At 43.6% G+C, this 14970-nt stretch overlaps 2 protein-coding genes across 2 annotated transcripts in view; one reads left to right on the top strand and one right to left on the bottom strand.

Moving 5' to 3' along the window:
• Nucleotides 1-3841, bottom strand: part of SMIM14 (small integral membrane protein 14) — an 87354-nt gene extending 83513 nt beyond the window's left edge. The window contains exon 1 of the mRNA XM_084901403.1: nucleotides 3705-3841. Within this exon, the coding sequence (XP_084757529.1) occupies nucleotides 3705-3717 (13 nt within the window). The 5' untranslated portion in view covers nucleotides 3718-3841. The remainder of the gene's footprint in view (nucleotides 1-3704) is intronic.
• Nucleotides 3842-4215: 374 nt separating this feature from the next.
• Nucleotides 4216-14970, top strand: part of UBE2K (ubiquitin conjugating enzyme E2 K) — a 60405-nt gene continuing 49650 nt past the window's right edge. The window contains exon 1 of the mRNA XM_084901336.1: nucleotides 4216-4484. Coding sequence (XP_084757462.1) covers nucleotides 4422-4484 — 63 coding nt within the window. The 5' untranslated portion in view covers nucleotides 4216-4421. The remainder of the gene's footprint in view (nucleotides 4485-14970) is intronic.

Genomic DNA, 14970 nt, shown 5'->3' with positions numbered 1-14970 from the left:
AGAGGTAAGGGCAGAGGGTGGGGTGGGAATCGGGTGGAGGGGAGCTATGGGGGGAAAAAAACAACTAATCGATGTTTCTTCTCTGTCTCTCTCTGTCTCTCTCTCTCTCTCTCTCCTATCTTCCTCTCTATCAAATTAATAATCATCTGTGTTAGCTGGTTTGGCTCAGTGGATAGAGTGTCAACCTGCGGACTGAAGGGTCCCAGGTTTGATTCTGGCCCAGGGCACAAAAAAATCCCTTGTAGGTAACTGTTTTTCTCTTGCTGCTTTTATTTTTATTTTATTATTTTTTTTTAAATATATTTGTTATTGATTTTGTACAGAGAGGAAGGGTAAGAGACAGAGAGCTAGACAGATTGTGGGCTTGATCCCCAGTAGGGGGTGTGCAGAAGGCAATTGATCAATGATTCTTTCTCATCATTGATGTTTCTCTCCTTCTCCCTTCCTCAATAAAAATATATTTGAAAAAATAATCATATCCTTGGGTGAGGATTTAAAAAAATTAAAACTGAGAAATTATTGGAACATTTGTTAATAAGGAACTATAAAAAATTCATTACATATTTACATAAATGTTATTAGTGAAAAATAACTATATTTTCCCCCAAAAAATCTCCTTAATGCCTGGCTTAATAGAACACAACTGGATCTTTAAGTATGGCTTTGGATTCAATTTGCTGCATATGTTGTTCTGGTTGAAGTATATGAAGAAAGCCCAGCCTCATACAGATACATATGAAAAGGGAAGAAATATTTTATTTAAAATTTTTATTTTGCCGAAACCCGTTTGGCTCAGTGGAGAGGGTGTCAGCCTGCGGACTGAAGGGTCCCAGGTTCGATCCCGGTCAAGGGCATGTACCTTGGTTGCGGGCACATCCCCAGTAGGGGGTGTGCAGGAGGCAGCTGATTGATGACTCTCATCGATGTTTCTAACTCATTATCTCTCTCCCTTCCTCTCTGTACAAAATCAATAAAATACATTAAAAAAAAGAGTAAACTTTAAAAAAATAATAATTTTAGATTTATAGAAATGTTCCAGAAATTCTTGTATACTCTTTACTTCTACTGATTTCAACATCTTAAAAAACCATAGTACCATGTCACAACTAAGAGGGTGTTTCATCTTGAAGAGTGTTTGCTGGTTTCTGGTCTGAAAGAGCTCCCTTTTTTTTTCTTTCTTTTTTTAAAAAATATTTTTATTGCTTTTTTACAGAGAATAAGGGAGAGGGATAGAGAGTTAGAAACATCGATGGGAGAGAAACATCGATCAACTGCCTCCTGCACACCCCCCACTGGGGATGTGCCCGCAACCAAGGTACATGCCCCCAACCGGAATTGAACCCGGGACCCTTCAGTCCGCAGGCCGACGCTCTATCCACTGAGCCAAACCGGTTTCGGCCTCTTGAGCATTTTTAAATAGAAATAAATTTGGACTTAACAAAAACAAACAAACAAACAAAACAAAGACATTAATATTGCTACAGTACTATTAACTAAATTAATATTTAATATTATTAACTATTAACTATTATTTATTAATTAAAATCAGAACATATTCCACTAGTATGTCCTTTCAGTACTGGAGTCCAATTCAGGATACCACATTACATTTAGTATAGTGCTATTTTCCCCCTTAAAATATATTTTTGAGGGTTGTCTCATATTAGTTAATATGTAGTAGCCTCATTCTCTGGAAAGACCGTAGAATGACTACTTGGAAGTGGAATTTTAGAGCCAATGATCATGTGCATTTAAAAATTACCAACTTTCTTTCCATTAAAGAAATTACAATACCCTTCTAACTAGTCCTCATGTGATTTGAGCATTGCACAGTTTTTGAAGATCAGGGACTGAATGAGGTGATAAATGTAAAATAGTAAAAAAAATTTTGCACACTTCAAAATAATTATTCTTATTGTTTTGGCACAAATACACATAATATTGCATGATTTATATTATAGGAATAATTCATTGTACCATGACCCACATACTATATAGTTGGTTCCTTTTAGGACCACTAGGGGGCTCTGCTGGAAGGTTTTTTTCTTTTCTTTTTTGATTGTATTTTTTTTGGGGTGTGTGTGTGTGTGTGTGTGTGTTTAATAATTTATTTTAGTCTATTTAGGGAAAGGTTTTCAGATGATGATTTCAAATTCTGAATTCTTAAAACTTGAAAAAGATAATCGAATCTAGTTTCTTCTTTTTGAGATGAGGAAACCAAGGTTAACCAAGAGAACTGGCATGGAGAGCTGGAATGAAACATCTCTTCTTGGTTCCTATGGTGGGTATTTTTTTGCCACCATTTAGTGCCACTACTGAATGACTGACTTCCTGTGGCTCTCTTCTTTTTTGCTGCCACAATCTTAGTAATTTTTGATGAGTGTATTTGTGATTTTTAAAAAACAGAATACTATATTCATTGGTTAGGTGAAAAAAGTGCAATGAAATGTAAACTTCTAAGTAAAGTTTACTATTTATCCCAAATATTCTATTCAAAGTACCTCTCAGCACCAGTACTTATTGAAAACACTAGCAACCATTTTCACATTGTCTTTCAAACTTACTTGTTAAAACACTTTACTCTTATCTTTTTTTAAAATATATTTTATTGATTTTTTACAGAGAGGAAGGGAGAGATATAGAGAACTAGAAACGTCGATGAAAGAGAAACATCGACCAGCTGCCTCTTGTACACCCCCCACCGGGGATGTGCCCGCAACCAATGTACATGCCCTTGACCGGAATCGAACGTGGGACCTTTCAGTCCGCAGACCGACGCTCTATCCACTGAGCCAAACCGGTTTCGGCTTTACTCTTATCTTTACTCATTTATTCATTTACTATTTATTGAGTGCCTACTAGTGTCTGATACTGTTGGAGGCCATAGGCTTATGGAGGTAAAACTGCCCTGCTCCCCCAGGAATCGTCTATTTCTGCATTTCTCACTTCCACATTGCCTTAGCTCATAGTGTGGTCCCTGAACCAGCAGCAGGAGCAGCAGCATCTGGGGGCTTGTTACAAGTGCAAATCATTAGGCTCATCCCTCACTCTAGGAATGGAGCCCAGCAATCTCTTTTTAAACAACAAAACACCACACACACACACACACACACACACACACACAACAAGGTGTGCATGGATTCTGATTGCACACTGACGTTTAAAAACTATAGTTTTACCCTGGCCAGGTGGCTCAGTGGTTGGGCCTCGACTTATGAATCAGGAGCTCACAGTTCCACTCAGGTCAGAGCACATGATGCCCCTTTGGGGCATCCCTGGTGTGGGGCGTGCAGGATGCAGCTGATCAGTGATTCTCATCATTGATGTTTCTCTCTCTCCCTCCCCCTTTTTCTCTGAAATCAATAAGAATATATTTTTGCCTATACCGGTTTGGCTCAGTGGATAGAGCGTCGGCCTGTGGACTGAAGGGTCTCAGGTTCGATTCTGGTCAAGGGCATGTACCTTGGTTGCGGGCATCATCCCCAGTGGAGGGTGTGCAAAAGGCAGCTGATCGATGTTTCTATCTCTCTCTTTTTTTCTCTGTAAAAAATCAATAAAATATATTAAAAATACATACATATTTTAAAAAAACAAACCAGAAAACTATGGTTTTTGTTCCACGGCTCCGTATAACCTAGGTACTAGGTCAAAGGTCAACATCCTGTCTCAAGTACACCTGATAAGGGACCCAACACTGAACATACCTACTAACTCCATGACTTCTAGGACCTAGCCCGATGGCACTGATAGTGGCACTGTCATGGCTTCAGCACAAACACACGGACCGCGATGGGTTTCCTGGGCCCAACCATCCCACCCAGTAAATGGGCCGGAATGAGGGCTCGGGCCGCGGGCTCTCACACCCTCAGCTCAGCCGGGCACAGGGGGCCGGCGGGCTCGGGGTCGGGCTGCGCCGGGCGGCGCTCCGGGCCGCGGGGCCCCGTCCAGCGGACCCGGGCCTCCGAGGACGCCTGCCCCGACCCTACCCCACAGCGGCGTGAAGCGGGGAGAAGGAGCAGGCGAGACGGCTCGAGAGGCCCGTGCCGGGCCCGCCAGCGCGGAAGCCGCACCCTCCGGGCCCCAGACGCCCGCAGGGCGGAGCCTCGGGCCGCGACTCCCAGACGCGCGGCGGCGCGGCGGCGGGGCGTATGGCGCTTCAGACGGGAGCGGCCGCGCCGCCCGGCCAGGCCAGCGTGGTGCGCATGCGCGGCCCCGGCGCCATTTTGGTGGCCCGGCGCGGAGGTGATTCCACACTGAGGAGAGCGCGGCGGCCGGGGTGGCAGTGGCAGCGGCGGCGTTCGTGTGCTCGGGGCTGAATCGCCGGGGGAGGAGGCGGCGGAGGAAGAGGTGGCGGTGGCGGTGGTCGTCGTAGCGGTGGCGGAGGAGGAGGAGGCGGGTACGAGTCAGCTGCGGGCGGAGACATGGCCAACATCGCGGTGCAGCGAATCAAGCGGGAGTTCAAGGAGGTGCTGAAGAGCGAGGAGGTCAGGAATGAACTCCGGGACATCCCCCCACCTACCTCAGCCCCGGGCGGGCGGGAGGGCCCTGCCGGCGGCTGCGGCGGCGCCTTCCTATGAATCCCCGGCTCACCCCGGGCGCCCCTTCTCGCGGGCCGCCCTTCTGCCTGTGAGAAACCAGCAGCCGCCTCCTCCACCCCCTCTCGCTCCGCCGCCTTCCCCTCCCCTCCGCTCCCGGGGCCCTGGGATGGACAGGCTCGCGGGTGAGGGGTGTGGAGAACAACACAGTTTTTTGGGGGGGCAGATGCGGAAAGGGGTCCTTGTCGGCGGGGTGTGAGCTCCAGAGAGAGCCCCAGGCAGTGGCCGTAGCTCGGAGGGTGGCTGTAGGGTGGAGAGGGGGAGCAGGCCGAGCCTGAGAAAACGCTGAGAAAACCCGGGAAGTGGGCTGGGGGAAGGGGAAAGGTAACTGGATCCGGGGAGCCGCGGTGCTCGAAGGCCCGCACTTTTGAGGGTATATTCTGGGTGATGTGATAGCCTGTGGCCTCAGTCTACCGTCCTCTCGGCAGGGGAAGGAGCTGTGAGAATGAATTCCTGGGTGTGGATGAGAGGAGGAGGGCGTTCAGAGTTAGCCCCTCTTCGTTGGGGGTGTGGGGAGAGAAGGAGGGGGACCTCCTGGGATGCTATGATGTTTGAAGTGAAGGGAGAGGAGGGGATTTTCACCTGGGAGAAGGTATTCATTCCACACCAGGTCATTTACCTCCAACCCCTAGGCTGCTCCTTTTTCTATTGACACCTAAAGCTTTTCACTTGGGTAAAGGCAAGTTGTTTTGGTGGATGAGAGGCATTTAAGTATTTTTAACTGGGAAGGAAAAAATGGAGTGTATAATAAGCTCATTTCAAAACATAACAAGTTACAGAAGTAACTGATGAGACCAAGACAATGGCTCTGTGACTGAGTTGTGCCATGAAACTTCATTATGATGTGCCCCTCATTGTTGATTCTTGCTCTTGAAACGGCCCTATTTAAAACGTGAGGTTTCACCTGATGAGCACATTGTGATATCTCCTTTTTTTTTTTTTTTAAGTGAGAGGGTGTATTATAACATACCTGAGTTGACTAAAAAAAAATGTTTTTGTCTGAAGCTTCTCTTGAGTCCTGCAGAATTTAGATACTCTAGTGTTGGCCACATTTGTTTATATAAGATAACTCAAAATGTTCTAGTAACTTGACTCAAAACCATGCGAGTATCAGTACAATTTTCCATACTCAGTTCAAGAATGCCAGGTTGTTTTTCCTTCTTGGAGTTAACAAAGGAAGATTAAAAAGCTGAAATGGTTGTTATTTTCAAGTTGTCAGATACCATTATTGAATATATGATTGCTGTTTGTATTTTTCTCTTGGTATTTTTATAATCGCAATGATTTGTGAAATTCAGCATTCTAAGTATGTGATGAGTAATTGAAATACATGCAGGGGTGGACAAAAGTAGGTTTACTGTGTCATTCTTTTGAGTTCATAAAGCTATTGTAATAATCATAACCTGCATGTTTGTTTTTTTTTCCCATAGGAACACGGTAAACTTATTTTTGCCCACCCCTGTATATATGATAGCACTTGAGTTTTATTTGTGCTATTGAGTCTATAAGGGTGTTTACATATCTTTCCAATTAGACATGGAGAAAAGTTTAAAACTGTATAAAAATTACAGATACAAGCATATTTATCGAATGTAGTAGTATATAGTATAATCAGTTTTACAGAGCATGTGTATGAACTCTGACCTCTCTGTTCTAGTGCCAAAATTCTGAATGGAAGGATGACTTTGTATTTTTGTGGTACAGTGCAGAAGTAGTCATCTGATATGCAGTGAAACAATGACTTTATTTTTTTATTTAATAAGAAAATATATTCTAGGATAGTTAACATATATATTTGTAATGAAACATTGCAGCTAATATTTTGCCAACAGCCCCAAACATTTCTTCTATAAGATTGCACAAGCCTAAAACTTAATATTAAACTTGTAATCTATATATTCTGTTACTTAAAAGTGGTAAGGACTCTCAACTTTTAACCATGATATTCTTATACTTAGAGTCAGATAACTTAATTTTGGAATATAACCAACCAATAGCTTTATTTGCACCAATATTTTATTTCATCTGTATAAGGCCAGTTCTAAAAGTGAATTATTTTCAACTCACTGAAGGACTTGTAGTACAGTTCATGTGTGTGTTCTTTGGTTGTTGTTTGTTTTTAATATATTTTTATTGATTTTAGAGAAGAAGGGAGAATGAGAGAGAGATAGAAACATCAATGATGAAAGATAGTCATTGATAGGCTGCCTCCTGCACACCCCCTAATGGGGTTGGAGCCTGCAACCCAGGCATGTGCCCTTGACCGGATTCGAACCTGGCACCCTTCAGTCCACAGGCCAATGCTCTTATCCACTGAGCAAAACCAGGCCATGTGTTGTTGTTTTTAAGTATGTAAAATGCAGAGTCTTAAGTGGCTGGTTAAGAAATCAAGTTTTTCATTATGTCACCTATGTAAGTGTCCAGTTTATGAAAGTTTGGGTTTCATATGCTTGTTTTGCTAAGAATACTGGGTTGATTTAAGGATTTTGTTTTGTTTTTGCCTTTTGAGTGCCTTTGTAAAGAATGCTAATATTTGGTGAATTCTGGCCATAAGAAGTTATAAGTGGCCATATTTGGAGTGTGTTGTTAATTAAAAATAAAAACATCAAGGGAAAAAAATGTGAAAAGTGAGGTGCAGAATAGGTGGAGGAGGATACCATTTGTATCAGAAGTGAGGAAAGTGTGTATTTTTATAAGAAAGGATTAATGAGAAATTGGTAAGATTAATTGCTTCTGTGTAGGCTAATTGGTGTAAAGGGCAACAGGCATCAAAAGATCTCTTGAATTTTGAGGCATGTGAATATGTTATTTAGTCAAAATAAATAAAATAGTAAAAGCATCGTCTAGGCCATTTTTCCTTAAGACTGTTTGAAAAGTCATCCTTTGTCAGATACTAATTTTTAAATCTGAGAATTGTAGGGAAAGTTGCTAGGAGTGGAAAATTGCTTTAAAGTACATTCTGTAGTTATTCTGAGAGTCAAATTACATAAGTGAGTTGTTGATATTGAGGACAAAACTATAATCTATTCATAGGTTAATATTTACTATAATGTCAATTACCATTTGTAGAGTCGTTTTCAGTACCATTTGTTTATAAATTTTTGCTAATTCTCAACTGGTTTTTGAGTTAGATTTTTTTATTTCTTAGGTGTAGAAATTGAGATTCAGAGAAGTTAAATTATTTGTCTGTAAACATATAGCTTTGGGATTAGGATCTAGGTCTGCTTATGCTTATATTATACTAGAGGCCCAATTCGTGCATTGGTGGGGTCCCTTAACCTGGCCTGGGGGGGAGGGGTGTGTGTGTGTGTGTGTGTGTGTGTGTGTGTGTGTGTGTTGGGCCGAAACTGGCTCTCTGACAAACACCCAAGTCGTCCTGGATTGTGAGAGGGCGCAGGCCTGGCTGAGGGACCCCATCATTGCATGCTGCGACCCAGGTATGTGCCCTTGACCCAGAATGGAACCCGAGGCCCTTCAGTGCACAGGCGATGCTCTTAGTAGTACACTGGCCAGGGCTAAACACAACCTAATTTAATTGTTAGTTTAAACATTAAAATAAGTGTTATCTATAATTAATTTGAAAGATTTACTTGAACTTTATTATGCAAAATATTTTAAAATTTGAAGCTCTTATTCTTGTGCTTAATGGTATCTATAGTTTTTTCAAATTGTAACTATATTTTGCTAATATTTTTTAGGATATTCGTAAGTAATATTTAAATCTATGGCATTAACAAGTTGTTTTCATGTATACTACTATTGTATAACTTTTCCTTAAGCAATTAAGTGGATTTTTATGTCTGTTAGAACTTAATATATACTTAACATATTTGATCTAGATTATTCTAGATAGTAGCACAGCCAGCTCTCCCCCCCACCTCCCTATCTTCTTTTTTTTGCCAGTTGTATCAATTAAAAATGTCCTTAGACATTACAAAATATTGATAACCACTGCTCTAGACAGAACTCTTTAGAAGAACATTTAAGGCTATTAACTATATAAGATGTATAGAATAATTTATCTAAAAAAATGAACAGTAAAGACATAAAAAATTACATAGCATGGATTCTATCATACTAGCTCTGAACTTTTAGGTTTGTTTTTAAAAATATATATATTTTATTGATTTTTTTACAGAGAGGAAGGGAGAGGGATAGAGAGCTAGAAACGTCAATGAGAGAGAAACATCGACCAGCTGCCTCTTGCACCCCCCCCACCGGGGATGTGCCTGCAACCAATGTACGTGCCCTTGACCGGAATTGCACCTGGGACCTTTCAGTCCGCAGACCGACGCTCTACCACTGAGCCAAACGGGTTTCGGCATGAACTTTTAGTTTTTATTTTTATTTTTATTTTAGAAGGAAACCTCAATTTTTTTTTGGTTCTACTCAAGTATGTATTCACTGTGTTTTTTTAATCCTTACCCGAGGATATGTTTTTTAATTGATTTTAGAGAGAGAAAAAAGAAACCTCCATGTAAAAGGGAAACATCAGTTGGTTGCCTCCACACATGCCCCAGCCAGGGATCAAACCCCTATTTTTGGTGTACAGGACAATGCTCCAACCAACTGAGCTACCTGGCCAGGACTAAACTTTCCTTTTTGATTTAAAGAAAAAGGTGAAATTCCCTGGTAAAAATCAATATAACCAGTATTTGTACAGATTTTTGAGTAGAAAAGGTTGGGTTTGTTTTTTTTAACTTTATTCATTAACCGGTTTGAAACTATTCCCAGGCTTTTTCAGCTTAATTAGCTGCAAAGAGTGATTTGTGTATAAGCAAAAACTGAAAAGAGCTGCATTGTCCATGGGGCTTGGGCTTAAAAAAATTGGAGATCTAGATTTTTATCATCTATAAACAAAATTTGAAAAAGCAGTCATAATATAAAATAGTACTTCCCAGTAACTTCTTCAATTTTATCTTCAGAAGTTATCTTCAGTTTCGTTTGCTTCATTCTTGGAAGCCTGATCAAAATTCTCCATAAACCCTGGCTGGTGGCTAAGTAGTTGGAGCATGTCCAATACTCCAGAAGGTTGTGGGTTTTGATTCGGATTTAGGGCACATACTTAGGTTGTGGGTTCTATCCCCAGTTGGGATGTGTATGTGAGACAATCAATTGATGTTTCTCTCACATTGTTTTTCTCTCTTCCATATATATATATATATATATATATATATATATATATATATATATATATATATATATATATATATATGGAAGTGTAGTCAATGGTTAGAAAGTTGGCCTGTGCATTGGAGAGTCACAGGTTTGGATTACCATCAAGGCAAATACCTGGGTTGCAGGTTCAATCCCTGCCCGGTATTGAGGGATGTGTGGGAAGCAACCAATTGATAATGTCTGTCACATTCATGCTTCTCTCTCTTTTCCTCTCCCTCCGTCCCCCCTCTCCCTCTGTTCCCCCTCTCCCTCTGTCCTCCCACTCTCTAAAAAAATCAATGTCCCTAGCCAGTTTGGCTCAGCGAATAGAGCAGGGGTCTTCAAACTACGGCCCGTGGGCCACATGCGGCCCGCAGAGGAGTCTGATCCTGCCCGCCAGGTTTTTTGGGCAGTGAGCACAGCCGAGGTGTTACAGTAGGAATTAGTAGTTCATATAGTCCGGCCCTCCAGCTCTCTGAGGGATCGTGATCTGGCCCCCACTTTAAAAAGTTTGAGGACCCCTGGAATAGAGTATTGGCCTGTGGACTGAAGGGTCCCCGATTCAATTCCAGTCAAGGGGGTATGAGGGTCATGCAGGAGGCAGCCGATCAGTAATTCTCTCTCATCGTTGATGTTTTTCTCTCTCTTCCTCTCCGTCTCAAAGCAATAAAGATATATTTTAAAATGAATGAGTGAGTGAATGAATGAATGGAAAAATATCCTCACTCTTTGGGTGAGGATTTTAAAAATTCTGCACAAGATCTAGAACTTCAATCATCATACTCTCTTGTAGCGAGGGTGCTTTTCCCCACACAGATTGTTTGGGTAGAGCTTCAGCCAGTCTCTAAACTAGTCAGATTGTCTTTATCAAGATGGTTTAAGATGCCGTGTAGCACTTCTTTTTAAAAAAAAAATATATATTTTATTGATTTTTTACAGAGAGGAAGGGAGAGAGATAGAGAGCCAGAAACATCGATGAAAGAGAAACATCGACCAGCCGCCTCCTGCATATCCCCCACCGGGGATGTGCCCGCAGCCAACGTACATGCCCTTGGCCGGAATCGAACCGGGGACCTTTCAGTCCGCAGACCAACGCTCTACCACTGAGCCAAACTGGTTTCGGCCGAGTAGCACTTCTGTTAGCTGTTTGTCTCAGCCTGGCCTGTAATAGTGCAAGTGTTCGCTACTAGAGATGCCTGAACTTTAGGGTTGTTAAAGTGGCTCACTGTTCCTTGGTTTGTGAACATATTTACCAGAGTAAATTGTTTACCTTATCTTTAAGGAGAACTAAATTTTTTTTTTATCATCTGCTGTGCTGTTCTGGGAACTACCTTCTTTCTACGAGAAGTCCTTTCTCACCAATGTGCACTGTGCCTACAATTTGGCCAGTCTCTCTTGGATCACGAGTTTCTTTCATAGAGGAAGTGGGCCACACAGGGGACTAGGGTTGGCACTCAGGGAGTCTTGGGCAGACCAGCTCAGAATAAGCGTACACATGCAGGGACACAAGATGGCAGCTTGGTATTTTTGCTTTTAATAACTTATTTAAATAGTGTGCCTTTTGGGATTCTAGGTGTGGGTTGAACAAGGGAAGCTTATAGATAGGGTAAAAAAGAAAAATTTGAAGCTTGTCCAAGCAATGTTGACTGGGGTGCATTTCTTGTTTTACTTTACTATTACAAAGACTTTCATCTTTATTCATCAGGCATAAATTTAGATGCATCTGAAGTCCCCTAGTATGTCACCTCTCTATATAGACTACATTTATTTCTCCATAAATGTTATCAGCAGTTATTGAGCATATTGACCACAGCTCCAAAAGACTTAACTGTTTGGGAGATAGGGAGTTCTGAGGGTATGCATATGAAGAGAGGTTTTTGAGCTAGGTTTTAAAGGAAAGTTAAGACTGATTTCAAATTTCAGAAGACAGTTGCAGCTGAGACCGGTTTGGCTCAATGGATAGAGCGTCAGCTTGGAGACTGAAGGGTCCCGGGTTTGATTCCGGTCAAGGGCATGTACCTTGGTTGCAGGCATATCCCCAGTAGGGGGTGTGCAAGAGGCAACTGATCGATGACTCTCTTTCATCGATGTTTCTAACTATCTCTCTCCCTTCCTCTCTGTACAAAGTCAGTGAAATATATTTAAAAAAAAAAAAAAAGACAGTTGCAAAGAAATTACAGGAATATTTAATTTATAAGTAAACTAGAGGCCTGGTGCATGGAATCATGCACCGGTGGGGTTCTTCAGCCTGGCCTGTGGGGATTGGGCCAAAACTGTCTCTGACATCCCCCGAGGGGTCCTGGGTTGCCAGAGGGTATTTCTCGGGTGAAGCACCCCAGAATCGGGCTCCCTCCTCTCTGGTTCTGGGTGTACCCCTGAAAACCGCAGCTGCCAAGTCACCGCAGCTTGGCAGCTCTTGTGTTAAGTGTCTGCCCCTTGGTAGTCAGTGCGTGTCATAGCTGCTGGTTAAACGGTTGGTCAGTTGGTTAGGCTTTTATATATATACTAGGGGCCCATTGCACAAATTCATGCACCTTGAAAGGAACTCTGTGCCATGAGGCTGTGGTGGGCACAGAGGCGGGTCTCTGGCCCATCCTCTGTGCCTCTGCTCAGTCCCTCTCACTGCAGCCCTTGCTCCTGCCACCACCACTTCCATGCCCTGACAGCTGAATTCAGTGTCTGTCTTCCCCCTGGTGGTCAGTGCATGTCATAGTGACTGGCCGTTCTGGCTCTCCAACATCCCCTACCTTGCTCAGTCCCAATCAGCCAGACCCCAGCAGCAAGCTAACCTATCGGACAAAGTATCTGACCTGTTTGGTGGTCAGAGCATGACATCCCTCCACCCCACGCACGAATTTTATGCACTGGGCCTCTAGTATATATATAAAACCGTAATATGCAAATAGACTGATGGCATAACAACCGAATAACCAGTTGGTATGTGTGCTGACAACCAAGGGGCGTGAATGGAACATGGCAGGCGTTGGCTGTGGTGGGATGGTGGAGCAGGTGAGCAGGAGCACCAGACCAAGGTGGAGTGCTGGTCACTGTCATCCAGGCAAACCTCTGGTGGTTACTAAAAATTCTTTGGTCCTGTGCACCACTGTTCCACCTGGTGCTCATACGTGCTGCCAGTGCCAGCCCCACTCGCACCTGCTGCTGGTGCTGGAGGTACCACTCACACCTAGTGCCAATGCCCAGCACCGGTCCCGATCATCCCTCAGGGCAGCAGGTGCTGCTTGCTCCCACTGTTGGTACTGGCCCCGCTTGCACCCACTGCTGGCGCTGGCCCTAATTGTTCGCTCCACACTGTGAGCGGGTGCGAGCAGGGCTGGCACCATCAATGTATGGGAGCAGTGGTGGTGGGAATAGGGATCGGGCCACGGCAGGAGGCACCAGGCGGGGGGAAGGAGAATGGGCCAAGACCCACTTCTGTGCCCACAGCAGCCTTGCAGCCCACAGTTCCTTTCAGGGTGAACAAATTTGTGCACTATGCCCCTAGTCCTATATAATAAAAGCTTAATATGCTAAGTGTCCAGTCCAGTTGGCCGTTCAACCAATGAAAGCATAATATGCTAATGATATCCTAAGGCCACCCAACTGCTCGCTATGACATGTACTAACAACCAGGGGCAGACAGATGACTGGTCAACCAGTCTGTTCTGTGGTGGCAGCCATTTCTATTGGGGTTTATTCACCTTCTATAATTGAAATTTTGTAACCTTAAGTGGAGGCCTGAGCTGGCCAGGGCAGGTGGAAAGCTTTGCTTCCTCCGTTGCTAGGGGAAACCCTAGCCTCCCTCCTACTCTCTGTGGCGGCAACCATCTTGGTTGGGATTAATTTGCATACTCGCTCTGATTGGCTGGTGGGTGTGGCTTATGGATGTAGCTGAGTGATGGTTAATTTGCATATTGCTTTTTATTAGGTAGGATATAGACATAGATAATCTCTTCTGTAGGCATCTGAGTTGGAACTAGAGAGCAGAGATTATTGACAAAATTAGGCAAGGAACACATTTACATATTTAGAACAAAAAGGTTGCACAGCTTTTGTGTACACAAACATAGTTGTGGAGTTAGAACATCTTTCTAAGGTTTTTCACTGTTATCTTTGGGGAGAAAAATCAATGAAAAATGTACATAAAAGAAAGTGTGACCAGCACTCAAATAAAAAAAAAGAATATTACCAGCACAATAGGACACCATCCCTCACTCATATTCTTGACTTCTATAGCACAGATAAGCTTTGAATATAATAAAAGGGTAATATGCAAATTGACTCTAACAGCAGAACAACAGGTCGTTATGATGCGCACTGACCACCAGGGGCAGATACTCAGTGTAGGAGTTGCCCCCTGGTGGTCAGTGCTCTCCCACATGGGGAGCTCCACTTAGCCACAAGTCAGACTGACGGCTGCGAGCACAATGGCAGGAGCCTCTCCCGCCTCAGCAGCATTAGTGATGTCCAACAGCCAGGTTAGGCCCCATCCCCTGGGGAGCCTGTAAGTGGACATCCCCTGGGGGGTCCTGGACTGCAAGGGGGCACAGGCCAGGTTGAGTGACCCCCCTGAGTGCACGAATTTTTCATGCACTGGGCCTCTAGTCCTATCTAATAAAAGTAATATGCAAATTGACCATCATTCCCAACACACAGGATGGCTGCCCCCATGTGAACACAAGATGGCCAGCAGGGGAGGCAGTTGTGGGCGATCAGGCCAGCAGGGAAGGGCAGTTGGGAGGGACCAGGCCTGCAAGGGAGGGCAGTTGGGGGCAATCGAGCCTGAGGGGAGGGCAGTTAGGGGAAATTGGGCTGGCAGGGGAGCAGTTAGGCATTAATCAGGCCGGCAGGGCAGTGGTTAGGGGGTGATCAGGCTGGCAGACAGAAGCAGTTAGGGGCAATCAGGAAGGTATTTAGATGGGCAGTTGGGAGCCAGCAGTCCTGGATTGTGAGAGGGATCCCAGATTGGAGCGGGTGCAGGCTGGGCTGAGGGACACCCCCCCCCCCATGCATGAATTTCATGCACCAGGCCTCTAGTATTTGAATAAAAGAATAGACCCGAGTGTATACTATGTGACTGTTTCAGTCTTGAAGAATTTTAAAAGCTGTCTTTTAATATCTTTATTCAAAAGTGTGTTCAAATTCATTGAATATTAGAATTGAAAAAGACCTTAGATATAGGCCAAACGCCTCATCTGTTAAGATCAGGAAACTGAGGCCT

The sequence above is a fragment of the Pipistrellus hanaki genome (genome assembly GCF_964339955.1).
Source record: "Pipistrellus hanaki genome assembly, chromosome: 1".
Lineage (NCBI taxonomy): Eukaryota > Metazoa > Chordata > Mammalia > Chiroptera > Vespertilionidae > Pipistrellus > Pipistrellus hanaki.
The sequence above is the reverse complement of the archived record's forward strand: the minus strand, read 5'-3'. Positions and strand labels throughout refer to the sequence as shown.